Here is a 22,302-nt window from a genome sequence, read left to right on the forward strand (position 1 = left end):
AGCACTTCAAGAAAGATTATGGATTAATTGATCAGGACTTTCTCACAGGACAAGTCAACCATGTAGGCTAATTTTCCTTGAGATCTAGCTGGGTAGTACCAATGTTTTATAGGAGAACCTATCTTAGAAAATATTTTGACCTGTGGTACACCATTTCCCTTACTCTCTGGCATCAACAAAGGCTTCCTGAGAGTTGGCAGAATGATGGTAGCCTAGCTGTCCTGTGTCACCTACAGTCTGTTGAGTATAATGACTCAAAGATTTTGCTCCCACAGAACTATGCATCTTGTTGATTTTTTTTGCTGTCACTCTTATGGAACTAAGCAACTGGGTGAGCTTTGTGATGAATTTCCAATATATAAATAGATTTTCAATACACTTATTTTCAGTAGTAAGAGATTCAGTTTTTTTCTCTAGCTTTAATTTAGTGTCTCTTTTCTTTGTCTCTTAAACTTTGTCTTCTCAAACAATGCGTGCCCCTAATGTTAGGGGCATGCATTGTTCATTGTTTAAGTGCTGCTTCTTTTTAGATCTCAAGATTTTTGACCACATTTCCCCTGCACTGCTAACCGTCCAATGGCTCGCCATTGAAGTGTGGGCCAAATTCAAAATTGCATGCAATACCCACACTCCTCCTCACCCTCCTATCTAAATGAGAAACTGGAAATCTCTGAAGCAAATAGGGGGCCAAGTAATGCCCAGTCCCTGCTCCTGGAATCTCCCACCTTCAGGCAAGAACGATACATGAACCAGTCCTTCTCAGGCAGCACCACTAGAACCTAGCAACCTTCAAAAAGGTCCTCAAGCTTTCTGTTTGACAGACATCTTGGGTCTTTCAACCTCAAAAAAGACTTATTTACTTTCTCCACTGCACCCTGATATGCTTTTAGTTTACCTGTTCATGTCCTCTGTCATACTGGTGTGACTGTCTTTTGTGGTACCTCCTTTATACATACACTGATGTAAACGTCTGAGTTTAACTACTATTAATGTAACCCGCTGTAACCCTGCATCCTGTGTGTTATAAAGTTCTTTGATGCCTTCGGGCCATGTCTCCACTATATAAAATTGCTAAAATAAATTAGTAATGCGCTTCTCTACATTTTCCGATTTGTTCTTGTTGAATTGTTTACTTTTCTTCCTCTGGTTTTCTTTCAGTCTTATCTGTGCTTCTGTCTCTCTCTCTCAGTCAGGCATGAGTTTCTCAACAGAACAATAAATTAGAGCATGCGGACAACCAACTCATTTTCATCAGTAGGTGCAGATACTGGTAATAACCCCCACTGATTCACATAATTTGGCGCACAGTTGAGCACACTGGTGGACCAAAGGTAACTCGCAACTTGTGTTTGATTTTAATTGCGATTGGGAATGCTGCAGCTGGCAAAACGGGTTCTACAATTGCATAAAAAACAAAGAACAATTGCATTATTTAAAACTAAGACTTGCACAATTTAGCTGCAGTCTGTGTGAACGCCCTTTAATTCTATATGTGATTATCTCGCTAAGTGTTGCAAATTACTGTATTCCACAGGAAAGGCCTTTATAAGTTGGCCTATTGTTGTGCACACATTTGTATGCAGAGCGAAAATATCTTGAAATAGTTTGTTTTCTGTTCATGGTATTCTAAGCTTCAAAACCATTGCCTGAAACTTGCACTCAGTGCTATAATTGCAGCTACGATGTCGCCCTACTGGCCAGTCTTCCTTTTGTTTCAGTCTTTCATGAAATCCCTTTGTGCTATTGTCAAGCAGCTGTGCTTTGTTCTTTAATGTTTTCCAACCTAGCGCCCCAGCAGAGATCACTTTATAACATAAACTGCAAAGCGCCATTTTCACAGCAGGGACAGCAGTGTGCATCTTCAGAAAGAGGCATTAATAAAATGGCGGCGCAATGAACATGGTAATTCCTGGTCACAAGCTAGCGTAGGCACGGTTTCAGCCTTGCAAAAATAAAAATGATGTTTCATTGCTTGCATTGCTAAAATGCTGGGCGCAGACATACTACCTTAACTGCGTTATTTCCAGCTATAAACCTTTTATGTCCTCTCGGTCTCTTCAGTTCTTTCTTCTTAATGTTTTCACAGCACATTTGTAGTTAATTCCGATCAGGTAATAATGAAACAAAGAACTTAAGTCTTGCAAAGTCATAGTTGTAAATGTTGTTCTCTGCATACATCAATGTGCATAACCACTACGAGTCCATGAAGACGAACGGATAACAAGTAAATTTCCAAAACGTTTTGGATGGCTGTCTGTTGAGATGTCTACCTAAATAGCTACTACAAATCCGACCTCTAAAATTCCGAAGTAAACTATTTCAAAGAAATGTATGGGATGCCATAACAATAGATTATGTTTCTGTGAATAAACGTAGGGGCCTATGTAAGTACCTTAAACCTAGGGAGGGATGAAGACAATAGCATATCAATTATTAGCAAAGTCTGTAGGTCTGGATTGTATTTGAGTACCATCTAAAACATTTAAATCAACCTATTAAAGTAGGCTTTCTTGATACAAGGCAACAAGAACGTATCACATTTAATGTATGATAATTCAGATTGCTTTTGAGACGTTAAATAGATTCTTATGCAATAAGCTAGCAGCATGATGTGATAAAGTTTTGCTCTTCTGGGTAGGGCTAAAACACACTCTGTACACTTTAAAGGATTGGTAACAATCTGTCCTGCAGATAGCTGTGCTGTCAAGGCAGACCTAAGAAGGATCAATAAGAGCAAGGTGTATTTTTAGTAAGCATGCTCAGATGTAATCTACCCCGCCCAACTAGCTTGAATGTTTAATAACGAGAGGCAGTGACCACAGCGTGGTCTGTGAGTCGTGTGAAAACCAATATTGTGAGTCATTCACAGTTTGTCAGTGACAGAGGCGGTGAAGGAAGAATGCAGATACAAAAATCCAGAGAAGTGGATATACAGGGATATTTGTGTCTTTCCACAAATGTCCAGCTGATTATGGTCACCTGTTTTCTGAATCAACAGTTAGAAAGTAGTACTAATCAAATCTCTACTAGAGTAAACAAATCCAGTCTAATTTTGTAAAAGCTGGGAAAAAAATGCCTTAGGATTTCCTTAAAAGTGAGTTTGCTCTTTTTTCCTCTGTTGCAAATGTTAGCAAACATGTCAAGTAAAGTGAACTAGAGGCTACATTTGGAAGAACCTGATTGTGAATCATTGTCTATGACAATACGCTTTGGCTGGAGATTTTATGAGAAAGGTGTTATTAAATGATATGCAGGGGCGTAGTTTGATCAATAAGTTTGCGGGGTATGAGCTTCAGATTTTCCCACCAATCACACTGGAATTTAATGTTCAAATACATTATAGAACACACAGGGTGCGTGAGAGGGCCCTAAGCGGCAAAGGGAAAAGAGAGGAATGGTGATTGCCAGGAGACTTAGGGCCAGATGCACAAAAGTCTTTTTGCGGTTGCAAATGGACAGATTTGCAGAACACCTTCTCCTTTGAAAACGTGGGTGCAAAAATTTTTTAAGAACAGGCAGTGGTCCCACGCCCGGATCTTAAAAAATAAAAACAAAACCTGGTATGGTTTTTTTTTTAAACGCATCACATTTCCTTGAAGGAAAATGGGCTGTATTTTAAAAAACAAAAAATTGCTTTATTGAAAAAGCAATCACAGGCATGGTGGTCTGCTGACTCACAATGGATCACAAAGTGAGACTACCTCATAAATATTAATGAGGTAGGTCTATTTGTGACCCAAAGCGACCTGCACAATGTGTCAAGCGTCCATTGGCACAGCAATGTTTTCGATTTCCATAGCGCGAATCTCAAAAACTCGCAATTAGGAAATCGCAAACTGAATTTTTCGTACAGCTGGCCCCAAGTGAGAGAATACACAATGTTTTGTAAAATCACCAGCATGTGCTCAGACTTTCAAATCAGAGAGCGAGAGAGTGTATGTGCATTTCTGTCTGTGTGTATGTAAACATTTCTACTGAAATCCAACTGAAAGCACTTGTTCCCAACATTTTATCAGAAAATACATTTATTAGGGGGGTGCAACACCCCAAACACACCACCTGAAACTACACCCCTGATGATGTGAGGGGGGCAGCAGGACATTGTTGCTAAACAATAAACACTACGTACCTGACAATTGCACTGCTAACTGTCTTTTACAACCAGTGTAAAGCAAACACCAGCTATTTGCATTGATACACATGCGTCCCATAAAAGCATAAAAACTGAAATTAGTTATTCAGTTCTGAGCAAGGCAGAGATGTTGAGGAACCTAAACATGTGGCAGTTGGGTTAAAAGAAAGTAAAAGATGCTGCAGTGTCCGGTTAAGTATTAGCAATGACAGCAATGATCTTAAGAGGTCATGCATGTCAACTGGATGAGCTTGCACCCTAGGAGATGAAGGCAAATAAAACACATTGAGGATGACTTCTAAACCAAAATTTAGTGTAAAGAATAATAGGAGGTTTTGATGAAAACAGATATTACTTTTGAAAGAAACGTGAACGTATGCTGAACCTCTTCTTAAAAAAAGTACTGCACATAGGATGCAGTTTGTGAAAGCATCTGAGATGGCACTGAATGTTGTATCTTTGGTTGGTCCTGAAAGTGATTCATAAGGTGGAGATGGGCACTGATCCTATCAGAATGGTTGAGTTGTTCGGGACACAATGTACCACACTATCTGCTTGCAGACGCATTATAACCATGTTGAGATGTGGACAACGTTTGAGAAGTGAGGGCGTGTCTGATGCCTCCAGTGGAGGCAAAAAAAAAAAAAAGAGTAGGTCCAGGAGAATCGTTTTGCATCTGCACGCAACACATTAGTATTAAACAGCCATGCTTAAAGTTAACAGGTCTTATTGAAACTAAGAATGCAATGAAACCCTTCTCATCAAACTACAAAGGGCATACAGACCTGCATTGATAACAATCAGCAATAACTGGCAATCACAATGTTTCTTGCCTTACTAACGCCTGCTTTGAAATTGACACCTATTATGACACTCAGTCATGGCAGTTTTATTTTTCAGTGCAGGGTCTGCCATCACTTGAAGTTGAACTGGAAAAAAATGTGCATTTTGACATACAGGGTCTCATTTGATGCTTCTATGCATCTTGAAGTGAATCCAATGGATGGGCAGCCATATTGAAACATGCACTGCGCACAATGGACAAACAAAGACCTAATGTTCAGCCACAAATATGCCTACATCTCCATTTTTTGCTTTCATCCACGGTGTGACCGTTTTAGCTAATATGACATTTTCATTCAATAAAATGAAGAATTTCTTGAGATCATTTCTTGAAAGCACCCTCACAAATCTTCACACTGATGTTGAAAGGGAATGCTGATATGAAAGAAATGCTAATGCAGACTACAGCTTTACCTCACTCCTCTCTTCGGCTATGCTGCTTAATGTATGCTTAGTCACTGCACATGACACTGATATCTTCAGAACCATAGTCCTCCGCTCTGTGCCGGTAAAGCTTCTCTGCTGGATGATTTATCTGGTCTGGCACTAACATACTTTCAACGGGCTTCTCCATCAAAATGGTAAACAGGGTATATGGTGTTGGAGGAGGGCTAACGCTTTTTTACATGTTCATTCATATTTATGTGGTAACAGCCTCTCTCCTCTTCTTATATTTCATTGAAATATGTTTTATCTCAACTGCAATAAGACTTTATCGCACATTGATACATATTTTGTATTTTTCCAGCAAAATATAATTTCTTAACTTTGAATTTTCATGTTGTCATGGTATGTTTCAATTTAGGGGCAGACTGGATGGGGAAAAAAATCTGAACTTCTCTGGCCTGTCTGGCCCTTCCCACATTTCCGTAAATTGATCTGCCAGTCCCCTACAACTAGGTACTCCATCCATCCATGTGAGCGATGTTGCATGTGTACACTTTGTTCCCTTCTATAGAGTTTATGTGATACGAGGCCATAGCCACACTGAAATTCATTTTGGACTTGCTACATCCAAGTGGTGCCTAAGATGAATCTTGGAAGAGAATCTAGACAGCAGATGTGAAATGGAAGCCCCCTTTGTAGCTAGAGTGTTTCTCTCTACCCTTACTGGATTAATTCTTCGGTGGAAGTGCAAACTCCCCATATGTTAACAGTAGAAGAGCATCCCTTGTTTTAGTACTCTTGTTTTGGGTTTTTCCTAACTGGAGACTCCCAACTCTCCCCCACTTTCTCACTAATACTTTCTGACAAAAGTCAAGAACTCATTAGGTGTGGGCACCTAGCTTGTTAGAGTGTAGGGTTTTGTGTTTGGGCCATAGAAAGATACCCAAGTTTGAAAAGATGTAAGTACTATGTCTCCACTTGAGTGTCCCTGACTAGTGCCTTTCTCTCTCTAGTCTCACCTGAACACTACATTGGTGCTGTAGATTCCTATCGCATATCAGTTGGCTGGCCTGGAGCAATGTCCCTACTCACTGTGCTCCAGAGATCATGTAGACACCCTTTGAGCAGCGCATCCAATCTGAAATGTCCAACCTTTGCAGGCACAGTCTGCTCAACAACCAAACTTACAAAAAGGTACTGCAAAGGGGGAACAAGCCCATGCTAATAAAAAGGGGAGAACCACTGCAACCCATCCTCAAAATCCAAGGACTTCCCTACTCCCACCTTCTACCAGAAAGGGACTCCCTCAGGGACTAATTGGGAGATTGTGAAACAAGGAATATCCTGTGAGGCTGTCCAATGGAAGTAGACTAGACAACCTTCCTCAGTAATGATTGAAGGGTATTAGTAATACCCAGATCAATTTATTGTGTCAGAAACCCTTACATTCAGTATTACGCTGTGTCTAATTAAGTAAAATACTTTTTCTTCTTTAAAGACTAGGCACTTACTGAACATTGGGTTAGTGGCCTGTATTAATAGGTTCATTGATTGCTGAAAGTCTAGTTCTAGATCACCTCCCTGAATAAGCCATGGTCTGCTTGAGTTCGCTACCTTGAGAGTCAAGTTATGAAGTGTTGTACTAGTTTTAGAAACATTGGCAAGGTTAAGTCTCAGGATAGGACTAAGGTTCTGATTGTCACAATCTGATCACTATAACACCTTTATGTCCTCCCACTCCTAAAAAAGATTCCACATGCAGAATTGTATCATTTGCAGCAAATCCTGGATTGTGGTCAGCACTTTATCCTACAGAACTATCTAAAGTAATGTTGACTAACTTGTGTTACATGGCTCAAACATCTGAGGTTTTTGGCCTATAATAAAGCCCTTGGTTAGGAGCCTTGCTGGTTATTGAAAATATGACTTCAAATGCCTGAAAAGGAAAAATGTTTCTGTGGAATCTGATTGCAATCTAACTGATATGCTTTATATCTCAAATATTTCTAAATGGAACACCTCAACATAAATGCTACACATTCCATGTCTGAACGTCCTGTCAAAGCGTTCAATGCTCTTAATGACATAATGGACCCTCCCTCAAATACATTTGAAGTATTTGTGGGACCGGTGTTCTGTGAGACCTATGTTGCAAACCCTGTGATTTCACAAGATAGAGCTATTAATGCCATAGAAAGAGGCAATGTGCACACACAATGTGGCACCATTTGTGCCTCTTGAAGCAAGTTATCTATTGCTTCATGTTTGTTTGTCATGAGTACAATGACTTAATCACTCTGTACCTTTGATCATCTTAAGGAATTCTTACAAAAATTACTAGCTTCCTTATCTTATATTTGTTTGATAATCTGCTTAGAAAATACTGTGAGAGTGAGAAAGGAAACATTAACTACTATCTGTCTTTGTTGCTCTTGGATGAAGAACTCAAAGGTTATTATGTGCTTCTGAGGATTGGTATCACACCTTTTTTACAGTCTTTTTACAGATAGCTTTAATGTGTGTTGTAGACAGCATTTTATAAAATACTTTAAAAAATGCTAGGGTGAACTTTGTGTCAGCTACTTGGTCATAATTGGATGGCTTTCCTGCCAATCTCTGTTTACTGTTCTTGATTCAACTGTTTTCTTTCCTATTCTTGTGTTTTACACACACTTGTAGATTTAGTACTTCACATTGGTTTTTGATTTGATATGTTGTATCATTGTATTGCTATACTAGGGAAAAAACATTTCTTTGACATTTTCTATAACATTTCCATTTTAATACTGATTGGGTTGCCATGGCCCTTCCTCTTTAACCATATTGTATCTAGTTTCTACCTCCCTATTCCCTTGTATGGCACTTTCTACTTATGATGCAGCCCATCTCTAAGGGAAATCATGAGTACGTGCTTGGAGGACTGCATCTTTTCTTGCAAACTATACAACACCATACAATTAAACATGCCACACTACTGTGGTACAGTTATACAAAGACTTAACACCCCGTCCATCATCCAGAAGTATGACTGTCCAATACAAATAGGAGAGTAGTGGCACACCCTTTGTGTATGAAGCAACATAAATGTTACACATGTAGTAGCTACTTACTCAACAACCCAGAAAGTGCTTGTGGTCTCATAATGGGTAGTAATAAAGTGCTGTACAAATACCAATACAATAAAAATGTCCAATTTATGATTTTTGAAAATAGGCCCTAATTCTCCTTCGGATCCCACTTAGATAATGTGAGCTATTTCATGTTCATCGGTTTGCACAGGGAGCTGAAGAACTCTATACACATTACAATGTTTACAATTACAGACATTCTTTTCTAACATCAGGATATCCAGTGTCACAAAACGATTCAGTTTCCGTAACAGCATACCTATATTTAAAAATGCAATTTAGCAGACAAGTGTGAGCTGATTATGATTCCTTCCTAAATGGTCTGGCTGCTTCTTGATTCTTCAATTCTTCACACCTGATTAATTCTTGAATATTCATGTCTATTAAATATGAGCTTAATCGTTCTTTTGAGCAACTGCCACATGTAGCTAGGCACCTGTTCAAAACTAAGGTAAATCAAATGTAATGGCTGCTGTTTAGTGCAATTAAGGAGAAAATATGCATTTTAGGGTGCGATGGGGATGGATTCAATCAGCAAAAAGAAAAGTAAAAAGCTGAATCTTCATACTTCTAAGGTCTTTATTTCATGACTACATAGAATTTCTATAAAGTAATACACTTAGTTGAACAAATATTTAAGCTTAAGTGCTGGTTTATATTATTTTTTCACTGCCAAAACGCCTTTCCCTTGCCCCCTCCCCTTTCCATTTCCCTTTCCATGCCATATTTTTCCACTCTAAATGAAATTACTGCCACCACTGTAAGTCCTCTACACTCTAGTGAGCTCTGTAAAGAGAGAGCACATGGCGCGCCTCTTAAGAACACACACGATATTGTGCTGGATGTTAATGTGTGTCACAGTGGTGTCCAGCACACATGCATGATCCTTGTGTGTGCTGAGTTGGGAGTCAAAAATCTACAGCTTGCTATGGTGAACCCAACACAGGGTGCATGCTCTTTAGAGTCATGATGTTGACCTTTCTCAATCCCAACAATACCCATTGTGGTATCTCCCTTTCTTTGTTGGTGTGTTTCAATGATTACAGTCTACTTGTTTAAAACGTCCAATTACAGATATTTAAATACATTAAAGTCTGGCTCATGCCAGCAACATTTTGTCTGTACAGTAGAAAATCATATATCTGAAAATGCTAAATTTCTGCACTGCTTGCTGCCCCACATGGTTGCCTTTTATGTTGAATGAGATGACAGTACATTAGGGCAACTGACTCTAAAAGTAACCAGCTGTCTTCCAGACAAGCAGACATTTTCCTGTGAACTGTTTGTGCAGACCATTATAATTCAAGGTTGAAACAAATCAGCATTGAATGTAGCACACTGACAGGGCAGGGAGTGTCAAAAATGTCTCTCCACATAGGGTGCAACAAATCCTTTAACATCCTTATTTTTTGGAGATGTTCACAGAAGATTTTCCATTCAGTCTGCCTCTAAACCAAAACATGCCATGCCTATGAAATTGTTTTCCACTGCACCCATAGAGGAGAAGGATGCATATATTTTGACACTCCCTGTTCCACATCAATGTGCGATAAAATTAATTTTGTCCTTTATATGTTATGTTTAGCTAGTTGGTGGACAAGAATTTATCAATATGTCATTGGCAGATATCTCATCAACCCTAACTGATAGATCTCATCAAACTAAGTTAGTATATTTGAATTAAAAACATGGTGCTACGAAATAACCTCCCTTCAGATTTCTAAGGTCTTTAAAGTATGTGGGAGAGCAAGGAATAGAAAAAGCACAGACCTGTGTAAAAAATGTAAAATGTTGTGTTTAAAACCAGAAAAAAATATTATTCTGACCTCAAACATCATGACCTGAAAAGTCAAGCTTTAGAGTTGACTGTCTGCCAAATAAATCCACAGAATTTCCAAGAGTTTGTATTTAAATGTCATACGAGAGAAGGTAATGCTTTAAATATTACTTTGTATCCATTTATCCTTTCAAGCACTGACATGATTCCCATATATATTACACAATATTTTTTAATGAACCACATTGAGCTATTTGATCTTAATGTACTATTTCGCTACCATTTGGGTCTGATTCACAATACATTAAATATAAAACTTGAAAATCTACTTATTGTTGTTCAATTCTATGTTTTGAATAGATGTCTGGCTTGTTCAGGAGTCACAGCCATACCTGGAACCACCCTTGAACAACTAAATATCATACAATTAAGGAGTACTCCACCATTTAATTTAGTCAAGCACATTTTAAACAAGGTCCAAACTTTACATTTTGTGAAATAGTTCACTGGCAGTGTTAACCTTTGTTAACCACCAGGAAAAAACATTTTTCTGGTGAAAGAATTCCCTCAGCTTCACAATCAAGAAAAATTAGGGGGTCCTAATGACATTTTCCGCCCTATATGCACACTATTGCAGTCTTTTTATTTACAGTAAATCAGGGTAGGCAAACAGAGGTTTCTCCAGGTTTGACAGTGGCGCCCACTGCCCTCCTCTTGGGACAAACATGTGTGTTCAAATACATCTACATTTAGCACTACAACAAATCTGCCAGAGTCATGGATTTTCTGTGATACCAAGCTACTTCTGTGAACATTATTAAGGTTAGATCTTTATTTTATGAATTGGGATCTGGGAATTACACAGGTAAAATCTCTTTGCAGTCCTAGCTGAATTTTGATGCACTAAAATGCTGTCATTCATCTCTTTTATAAATAAATGAGATAGAGTGACAGCTGACAAGGGGCGTAGTGTATTTTGCCAAATATATACTTTAATTTCTTTGGGAGTAACGAGTGAGTGTGTGAATGAATAAGAGTAAGTGAGTGGAAATGTGTAATGTATATACTATAGATTGTTCCAAAGAAGACTTGTGTTCATGATCAAATCTCAATATGTGAACTCATAACATTATGGAACATTATCTCATTAGTAAGGCATTATCTTGTGACATTAGGTATCAATGCTAACTTAAGAGAAGATCCTCTTTGAAGATTGCAAATTATTTCCTGAATCTTTTTGGATGACATATTCCTGAGAGAACGGCATACTCTGTTACAACTATTTATGCCCTGTGACCTAACATCTAGAAGGCCGGACTTGGTGGTTATCCCGCTGTTTACCTTACTGCTATGAACTGGTACACACTTTCTCAGGATAAACAGGCACTTTAACAGCCTAGAGTTTCAGAAGAATCCCAAAACGTGTTTTCAGTCATTCAATATTTGTCTTTGTCTCTCTTAATTCAGTTCAGGACAACCTTAGAAGTAGTCAAAGTCCTCTGTAAATAGTATTCATAGATTTCAGTTTAAACTTAATTTGCCTTTCCAACTTAAAAGATTGTTTACTAAGTTAGATATTTGGTGCTAAGAGCTTTCAATCTTAGATCAATAAAAAGCGACTTGGTGATAATAAGTATATGAAATAGTGCTCGTCAGTGAAAATGTTGATTAATGTTGCCATGAGGAAACATTTCCAATAATTTGGAAAGTAAACAGAAATGCAACAAACTGTGTGACTTAGTTGATGATATTACTGTGCAATATACATTGTCAAAAGTATGTCTCACACAAGCACTACAAGTTACCTCTCAAAATGTCCTAAACCAGAGCGGAACTAAGAAAATGTGATACCAGAAAATGTTCTATGGCAGCACCAGCAGGTGCACGGTTTTGGATGGAACTTGCAAAATGTGACTTCACGAAGGAGGTTTTCTCATTAGTAGAGATTTCTATTTACAAGAAGAGCACATGTGAACTTTTCCTTCCCTCCATTTTGAATGGCCACATTATACAAACAACATTGTCATTTAGAAATCTATCACACAGGTAAAAATTCGCTAGAAATATCAATCTTGCACCACAGGAGAAAGGACTTACCACGCAGGACATTGAGTCTTGTGGATACACTAATTTCTCCAACATTATTAGTGGCCACACATTCATAAATTGCATCATCTCTTGGGGTCCTCAATGGCTGTATTCTGAGGACAGACCCAGAGCCATCATCAAACTCTATCACCTGTGGAAAGAAGCACAGGCTGTCACAGTTGTTGTTACACCTCCCTACCTCTGTGTCACACACTATTGAATGTCAACACTCACTGCTCCTCTCTTTTCCAATAACATCCACATACTGACACAGGATCCTCTAGTGCACATGTTATGTGAATGACGCCTCGTGGGGTGAACATAATCTTGATTAAAATATAGGCACTTTGTTGGTACCTATTTTTGCATTCATTTATTGGCAGATTAGTTTTTTGGAGTATCGCATTCTGCCTTTTGGTTACTTCAGAATGATAGCAGTACCAGAGTTTGCAAGCTGTAAGGCTGGGAGGAATAGAATTATTTAGGGTTGGGAAGCTCCCAATCTAACATTTATCAGTCACAGATCTTTTTCATGGGGTTTATTCATAGGAAACAGGAAACGTATTTTAAGACTTTTTATAAAGCATGTGCATTTTGATTCGTCTAACATATGAAAAAATTGAGAGGCTAATATGTGGCTGCCATGAAATGCAAATATATTTCCCTAGTGAGTTTTCCACCGATTCTGGATCTAGTGTTTTTTGGTTGTGGAACCAAAGAGTAATGGTGTTTCAAAGCTTTGTTAAGCAGCCCAGACTTTTCTATTTTTACTTAAGGCCATGACGAAATCAACAATATTGCTATCAGCTTCCCTTTTCCTCTATGGAAAATTATCCAAGGATGTGAAGCAACAAAATTGCAAAAACAATACAATAGCATAATATACTAATTCATTCGGGTAAATAAGGGTAACTTTAAGTCAAAAGTATTGTACTCTCATCGAAAGTTAAGGCTACATAGAATACTACTTTTGTTAAAATTCGAGCTTGGGCAATATAAATGTACGTGTGCCAAACATGATTTAATAGCAGTCATATGGATACCTTCGGGAAGACATATGCTACAGATGATGAGAAAGGCAATGGAAAAAATATCTTTAGACGTTTGCCCGGAAGCTTGCAAATGTTCATATCTGAGACATTTATGCACAAATGTGAATTGTTTTCCATGACATAAATCTTTGGCAGCCTCAGACATCAGCTTCCAGAATATTAAACACCTTACATAAAGAATTATGCACCAAGAAAATCATGGCACAAACGGAATTTGCTATTTTTGTCGAGTTTACATCAAGGGCAATGAAACAGTTTGAAAATGAGAACGATAAAAAACTCAGCTTGAGGGGAAACCAGTTTCCTTTGTTTCTGATTACTAATACGGCATACATGGCTTGCTTTATTATTTCAGCAGAAGTTATACAATTTATGGTGTAGTTCAAACTCTCTGCTGATACACGTAGTATGCCCATGAAATGCTTTTAAAGCAAAAAGACGTATAGTATCTTATTTTTCACATATCTTATTTTTCACAATTGCTTTTGAATCTGGTTTCTGGTTGAGGATGGACCAAAAATGGGCCTGATTCACAAAGGTAAGCTTAGACCAAAAGTCTGAGTTTAGACCAAAAGTCTAAATTTACTCCTAATAAGGTTAAACGTTTGGTCTTAGTTTAGACCAAAAGTCTAAACTTAGACCAAACGTTCAACTTTACTAAGAGTAAAGTTAGAATGTGGGTCTAAACTTAGACTTTTGGTCTAAACTTTGGCCCATATTTATACCTCTTGATGCAAACCTGCGTTAGCGCAGGTTTACGTCAAAAAATATAGCGCTGGGTAGCACTATTCCCGGACGCCAGCCAGGTGCCATATTTAAGGTATGGCGCAAGCTGGCGCTAAGGCCTGGTTAGCATCAAAATACATGATGCTAACTGGGTAGGGGATGCGTAGGGAAGACTGGAGGTTGTGCAGGAAAGAATGGAGATAGTAAGGTTAGAGTAAAAAAAATTACTCTAACCAGACTAGCATCATTTTTTTGACGCACAACCCCCATGAACATGACTCCTGTCTTAGAAAAGACAGGAGCCACGCCCCCCAGCCCAATGGCCATGCCCAGGGGACTTATGTCCCTTGGGCATGGCCACTGTGCACAGTGCTATGTAGGGGGGCCCAAGTTAGGTGACCTGGACATACCTGGGATGGGTCCCCCATCCTTAGGTGTCCTCCAGGTGTGGGTGCGTGCATGTGGGTGGGTGTGTCTCTGGGGGCAGGAAAGTGCACCTGTGGGCTGTTTCCATGGTCTCTGCCCATGGAAAAGACCCACAGGTCCCCTAATGCCTACCCTGACCCAGGCGTTAAATAATGGTGCTAAGGAGGCTTAGCACCATTATTTAAGGCCCTCCTCCTCCCGTGCGTGATTTTTGCATGGGAGGATAAATAAGGCGCTAGGGCCTTTGAGTAATTTTTTACCCAGGAATGCCTTCCTTGCATCTCATTGACGCAAGGTAGTTTTCCGCTGGCAAAAAATGACTTGAACTCCAATATTGTGGTGCTAGACATGTCTAGCGCCAAAATATAAATATGGAGTTAAGTTTGTGCCAGATTTGCATAAAAAAAGGACGCAAATCGGGCGCAAACAGAGTATAAATGTGCCCCTTAGACTTTTAATCTAGGTTTACCTTTGTGAGTTGGGCCCCTAGACCACAAAAAAAATGAATGACCCCCCATGACACAGAGGTTTTCTCCCATGGTGTGGGGTTAAGTTCTTTATTTTTACTGTCCCACGCATGCAGATAAAATCTTGCTTCACCTTGCACAGATGGACAGTAAAAACGCCATCTGACCACCCACTCTAAATTGAGGGTATAGGAGTGGCTGTGCTACTGAAGTGTCCTGGGTCACAGTAGGCTCCGTCATCAACATATTGTCGGTTTGTCCACCTCTAAATTGGGCTGGTGAACTGCGAGATTGCCAGAGAGAGTACTCCATCGCAGTTGCGGCAGAGTACCCTCTTCGGCAAACTCTAATTCAGTGACCTTACACATATATTTGGAAAAAGCATACCCTTCCTTGTTTGTTAACATACTTCACGAAATCAGTGATGAGAGTGACATGTCAGAACTGGCTGGTTATTGTGGTGTAAGTGGTCTGGTCATAATTGAGCCAGGATGCTTTCCCCACTTAGATCATTTAATCATCATAATTAAAAATTGATTTAAAATAATCTTTGTGTGCAAGATTTGTTGTATGTTTGCTTTCTTTCTGTTTCTTCATTCATTCATTCATTCTTTCGTTCACTCTTCTTTTATCTTCCTGTAATGGTTTCTCGTGCATGAATTTGGCTCTAGCACTGTTCACAACACTAGGCTTAAGTAGGCACACTGAGTACTGCGTTGACACCCAGCTAGTTTAATTAAAGAAGTGAGATGAATGCAAGAAATGTTCAAGGAAGGATGACTTCTACTTTGTGTAATTGATATATCAGTTAAGCAGTTTATTGTGGATCAACGTATTGATTGATCAGTCAAGTGTCAGTATATAACATATGATGTGAGAGTAGTACCTCATAAGTTGCAGGTGTTCTATATGCACCACTATGTCTCTGACAGGTAATAGCAGCGTTATTAATATTACTTTGATTTGATTGTTCACAAATGAAACTGGCAGATCCTTCCATCACCGAATATTACTGTGCCAGTGAGCCTTTATTATTTTCCTATCTCTTTCCAAAATCATAGTGGTTAGATTCCTTACAACACTGTTTCATGACAGTGTCATTAATTGTGAATACCTTTGCTCATGGTTGTTGCATAAACATACATGCGTACATTTGGATATATAACAGTTGCCCAATGTTATATTTGTGTAGTTACGAAACAGTCTTGGGAATGGTAACCAGTCATTTATGTAAACACGTGGAACGTCTTCTTTGGCTCTGAGACTCAGATCGATAAGCCTACAAACAAACGGTTGTGGAACAGTAAGTTGGATATTGCTTGCAGCTCATACAAGGTGTGTTAATCAAATAACTTTAATATAGGTTCTTTAAAGAGGTTTACTTACCATTAGCATAGGCTCTCACCATGTTACCATTTCTCCATGGATAGTCATGCCATGACATCACTTCTCGTGAGAAGAACCTTGGATGACAATCTTAATATTTTTCACCACTGACAAAGAAATGTCATCAAAACTACACTAATTAAGCAGGAGAAGAAAATTCATGCCCAATGCTATGAGTTGAAAAATGCTGTGAATAAATCCAGCACAAGAAAATTGCTACAGATAAGCAAAGTATGAGAGCCTTGTTTCCTGAGTTCTACTTGCATTACATGTTTTAAAAGACACAGTCAATCTGTATTAAACATCAAGTAGTGCTTGCAACTAGTGTTGCAGTTATTATGATCACAGATACATAACTCACTGAGAGGTTGTCCATGACCTGACTAATGAATAGGAAAACGCAGCATTCAACACGTGTGTGCACATATGCAGTATCAAGGAATGTGGATCATTCTCTCAGTTGACATGGAGCAGTCTGGATAAAGGGACATGATCAAGAAATAGAGAGTGGGATCATAAGGGCTTGCCAGTGGGAGCTTATTATTTGTATTATTATTATTATTTTCGCGATTTGCAAAGTGCTTGGTGGGGTTTCCCTGCGCTGCAACAAAATGGGTATTTTCTTTTCTGTCTATCTTAAAACAACCATGTCTTACGATATATCGTTAATGATGAACAGTTTCTGAGGGAATCTGGGAGCCCTTTCCATAGTTTTGGGCCTTGAATGCAAAGGATAAGCCATCCATGTGTGTACGTTTCACTAAAGGAACCGAACATGGCGATTGTTCAGTGAACCATGACATCTGAGGAGGTTGATATGCTTTTATCAATTTTTGTATTTACTTTGGGCTCTTACCTGTTCTAGCTTTGTGCACATAGCACAGAGTCTTGAATTGGATTCTCTTCTCTATAGGTAACCATTTTTGTTCCCATATAAGACCTGATGAAAAGGTGTTTTTTAGGCAGCCCAAACAGCTTCCTTGTTGCTGAAATCTGGAACATGTGCAGTCGCTTAATAGAAGCTTTATCTGCACCAAAATATAGGCCATTCCTGTAATCCAGCCTAGAAATTACCTGTATCTAAATCACTGTCCTCTGGGCACACATTGGTAGCTGCCCAAAAAATTTCAAAGCCATTTTAAAGTGGCACAGCACGAAGCCACTAATTTTGTCACCTGTGGCCTCATGGACAGTTTATCGTCCACAATGATTCCCAGATTGTTTGCCTTACGTACAGGCACCAGAAGAGGACCCAAACCTTCCAGCCAGTTTTGGGGTCCCCACAGGGAGAGGTTCTTAACTAATAGAAGGACCTATGTCTTCCGTCCATTAAGCTTAAGAGAGTGCCTGTCCATTCACTCTGCAATCAGTCTTAATCTGGAGTTCAATGTCTCTGAGTTGTGTCCCTGTACCAATGACAATGAAAAGATGATTTGAGGGTCATCTGCATATGAAAACAGCATGGGCGTACATCGATGTTAAATAGTACCAGACTAAGAGAAGAGTCTTGAGGGATTCCTGAAGTAGGAGGATGTTGCTCAGACACAGCTATTGCTGAGAACACTTGAAACGACCAGTCCAGTAGAAAAGAAGCTGTGCAAGCAATAATACAGAATAGAGACATAATATTATTTTCACAGCAAAAACATTAGTAATGGCTTTCATATGGAATAATCCTTGAGATTCCAGCCAATCATCACAATAATACAGAGGTCACAACGCAAGTTCATTGCACATTTCTGTGTTTAGCTATTGTAGCAGTGCTTTCTAGAACCTGGCATGAGTCTAGAAAGTTTTTCTTCTTGTAAATTGTATCGTCTCTTAGCAAATGTGCTGTACTAACTTTATTGTCACCAGAGATCCCACTGTTAGTGTAAACAGTCTGGGAAATAGTTTGATTTGGGTAACAAAGGACTCTTTTCACCAACAATTATGTCTAGTTGGAGACAAGGAGACCCACCAACCGTGGTAGGATCAATATTTGTACACAACAAGGGGAAGTGTATTTTGACTGAGGTAAAAATATGAAACAAACCCTTGAAGGGATGTGGCATGTGAGTAGGAATGGGCACCATAACTGGAGTACTGAGTATTTAAGTCATATTCTCACTTTCAATGAACACACAATAACAACGGTCTCTGAAGTCTTCACCCATGCATTTCCCACATTTACAGTTGGAAATTATTAATTTAAATGTGACTGCCTCCATATCCAACCTCTTCATGCATATGCAGGACATGGCCTCTCCCTTCTGGCTGGTGCACACACAAAATACCTGGCTGGCCAACTGTATAGCAGATTAGGAATTAAGATGTGCAGAGAACAAACACCTTCCATACCTGGCCCATCACTGCTTGATAAAAAGAAGAAGCAGCTTATAAGGAAGCTAGTGGTGCACCAAAACTGACTTGCACAGGATGTCCATAGATGCACTGACACTGCAGGGTTATGTCAGAATATGACTTCTGTTATGAGAATCTGGGAGGATCCTGCCTTCTTATGTGACCTTCACAATATATTGAAATGTGTCAATACAACTTATTTTGTAGAACAACGGGATCGTGTGCATATTTTATACGTGCTATGGCCTCTGGTTTACTCACCCTATATTGAAAGACATGGACAGTGCTTAGTAAAATGACTCCACGCTGAGTCCTTCCTACTCTCCACAAAGAATACACAATACCTGTTACTGGAAGTATGTGCTCATTATGGACTTAAGGTTACAATTGTTGTTTATGGTTCCTCTTCTCAGAAATGAGGTGTAGTCGGCCGATCATGTCCATCTTCACACTTTCTTTTTCAAGATGGCTGTTAGATCGAAACACTATTTCCAATCCCTGAAGTCCTTTTCTGTTGAAATTACTGGTTGCCATTCAGTAGTCTACCTTAGAGATGCGTCAGAATAGTACGGTTTGAATACTTTAAATCGTTGCCTATATGTATGCATATGTAACTAGGATTCTAGTCTTGTGCAATGTTTCGTACAAAGAAACATGGTATAGCGTTTCCTAAACAATCTTTTTGTTCAAAAACGTTTTCTATGAAAAATGTAATTCAATTAAATAAACCAATATCCTCTGCCTACTCGTTGATTTTATTCATATGTCAGGACACAAAAGAAACATTTCTCGAACAAAAAAGCAGCAAAATTGTTCTAAGTCCCTCTCTTGATTTAACATGACAGAAGTGAATTTTCTGCCTAAATATATTTTCACCCTCATTTGAGGTTACCATTAAAGACTTTCTTAATTACTGAAGTAGAGTTTTCTAGTCTCTTCTCACTTACATACATAGTAAATGTAGAGTGACCACCGTGGTGATAATGTACTTGGTATCCAAGCAATGTTATTCTTAACTGATAGAAGTTAAACCTGCCAGACTCATCTATAATAGGCATCAGAAAAGATGCACGAACTGGACCACTTTTTTCAAGATTTATTATGAAATGATTAGACACGTTTTTCTTCCAACACCACAGCAAAGAGAAATTGCAATAGTTCGTTGGCTTTGCAGATTCAACTTTGAGTGGATGTCTAGATTGTTACAAAGGCTCGTTCAACAATTCGCTAAATATAGATTGGAATTTGGGAACATGTAAATAATGAAGGTATGTAGCAGTGAATACAAACATTTCCATGTGCTCCAAGGCAGTGAAGTAATATAATGTTTCTTTTGTCTAACAATCAGTGACCATAATCCTTATTGTCCTACTAGGGCGACACCCACTGTACAGAGATGATATCACATCAGTTGAGGAAGGGGATGAACCCGACCATGACTTATATATGTTCCAAGTGAGACAGGCTAGCTCTTCTAAGTTAAATAATATGATGCCTATGGATCTGGAGATTTAACACTTGAATCTAATAGAAGCCAATTCTGTGCCATACAGTGACTAGAACAACAAAAATTGCAATTTGAACCAACTGGGGTGTAATTTCTGCCCCTCTTAATTAAATGTCGATTTTATTTTCCATGCCTTACTATATTCAGTTTACCGTTTTGACTATAACAGTTTAATATAATTGAGCTTACAGAAGGTTCTGTTAATGTGGCTCTAAAGTATTCAGAGAGTGGTGACTTACTGTGTCACAAGTTAAAGGAAGAAATGTACAAGCAGTACTTGTATTTGACTAAATTATAGCCTTCAAGGCTTTTGGGGAAATTGCTATAATGGGAATAGAATCACATATTTCATATACGCATGATAAAGTATAGCTGTTCTGTAGGATACTCACTTGAGGAAAATTAATCGAAAATACATTGCATACTTCATTCCAGATACTGCTGTCCATACAACTATTTGGTAGGATTAAGAACAGGCGATTTTTGTTCCTCGGCCTAGAAGTTAATACCTCTTCTTCGAAATGAGCCACCCACCAGGCAGGTTTTGCTATGTTCTTGGTTGGGCCCTGCTTCATTCTAAAGGTGACAGCAGAGTAGTTTGTACCCATTTTACAGGCACACTCTGAGGTAAAAATCTTAATCAGAGAAATTACAGTTAGCACGGTGCTAGTAAGCTACAGTACACATTTGCTACTAGAGCACAGCAACGTGTTGACCCCCAGTTGAACATGGTGGATACGGATTGCCGCAAGGCATCTTGTTTACTTATAAGGCTCAACTTTTTTTTTAATAAGGACAGTGCGGCATAGGCTCAAGAATCAGCAATGCTGTGAGCACCTAAAGCGGCTTCCTCTAATGGAAAGAAAATGCTGGTTCCGTCATCTATTTATTGTTTGCATTGATAGGTTGTCAGAATGGAGCATATAAGCCCCACATTGGATAAAACACCCCATTTGTGTGGTACTTTTTAGGTTGTGTAATACAGGCTTTGGAGATAGGAACTCAAATGAGTGGTATTCAAGAAGGTATCAGATTAAATCCTCAGCACCTAGATTTGATCTGAAAAAAAACTAATGTAAACCATCAAAAACACATGGTTTTACTAGGATGCTTGCCCTAGCAACGCTTTGGGATGGGCGGTGGCGTTTTGTTAGAATTATATTTTATTAACAATTCTGAAATTCCAAAGTCCTGCAAGTTGAAGTTACCAATTGTAATGTGTAAATTATCAGAGAGCTCTCCAGGTCAACAGGAATCTGAAGGTTATAGTTTTGTAATTGCAAAATATATTTTTTTTTAAATTAACGTTACCAAGGTGACAACAGAAAGGGACAAGTTTCCAAGCTGTACACTAACTCTGTCTAAGCTTATGCTTTGACCACATTGATAATATTGAACTGTTCTCTCATTTCGAACATTGATTGAACATTAACAGAATCTATTAATTCTACATTCTAAATTGATGGTTAAAACTTCATTGACATGTTTTCAAGATCGAGTCACATAAAGATTTCTAAAGCAATAAATAGTTGACCTTCAGAAGAAAACATGAATTTTAAATTGCACAATACAATAGCAGTGGCTTTATTTTTCTTGATTTACAAACGATTTCTACATTTTACATGGTTTCTTCCGTAGATATACAATCTGTTATGGAAAGAAGTGTAACATATGAAAAGCAAGGTAGAAATATAAAATATGAGGTGCATGGAAATGCAGAAAAAAGTGTTGTGAATTATTCATAACGTGGTTAATAAGCACATTATATGGCGTCATATTTCATCTCATGCATTTGCTGATCAGAAATCACTTTTTTTATAAATAAGTTCCCCATACACAATAAACTATAACAGTAAAATACATGAATGTTCTCCTTTTATTCACACTTGGAAAAAAAAATTGAGAATAGAAACAAGAAGTAATTCTGGTCTCAGAATACTGCGCCAGTCCTAAATTGCTTCCAGAGATCAAAACCCTCCTTCGCTCCTACCTCAGTCTTTGTGACCCCTCTAGAGGAGCACATGTGTTATACAGTACTGA

At 38.6% G+C, this 22,302-nt stretch overlaps 1 protein-coding gene across 19 annotated transcripts in view; it reads right to left on the bottom strand.

Moving 5' to 3' along the window:
• PTPRD (protein tyrosine phosphatase receptor type D) overlaps positions 1-22,302 on the bottom strand; it is a 3,982,777-nt gene that overhangs the window by 442,294 nt on the left and 3,518,181 nt on the right. For all 19 annotated transcript variants that reach the window (XM_069230134.1, XM_069230131.1, XM_069230149.1 and 16 more), the window contains one exon: positions 12,365-12,506. In XM_069230134.1, the coding sequence (XP_069086235.1) occupies positions 12,365-12,506 (142 nt within the window). The remainder of the gene's footprint in view (positions 1-12,364; positions 12,507-22,302) is intronic.

The sequence above is a fragment of the Pleurodeles waltl genome, chromosome 1_1, assembly GCF_031143425.1.
Source record: "Pleurodeles waltl isolate 20211129_DDA chromosome 1_1, aPleWal1.hap1.20221129, whole genome shotgun sequence".
Taxonomy (NCBI): domain Eukaryota; kingdom Metazoa; phylum Chordata; class Amphibia; order Caudata; family Salamandridae; genus Pleurodeles; species Pleurodeles waltl.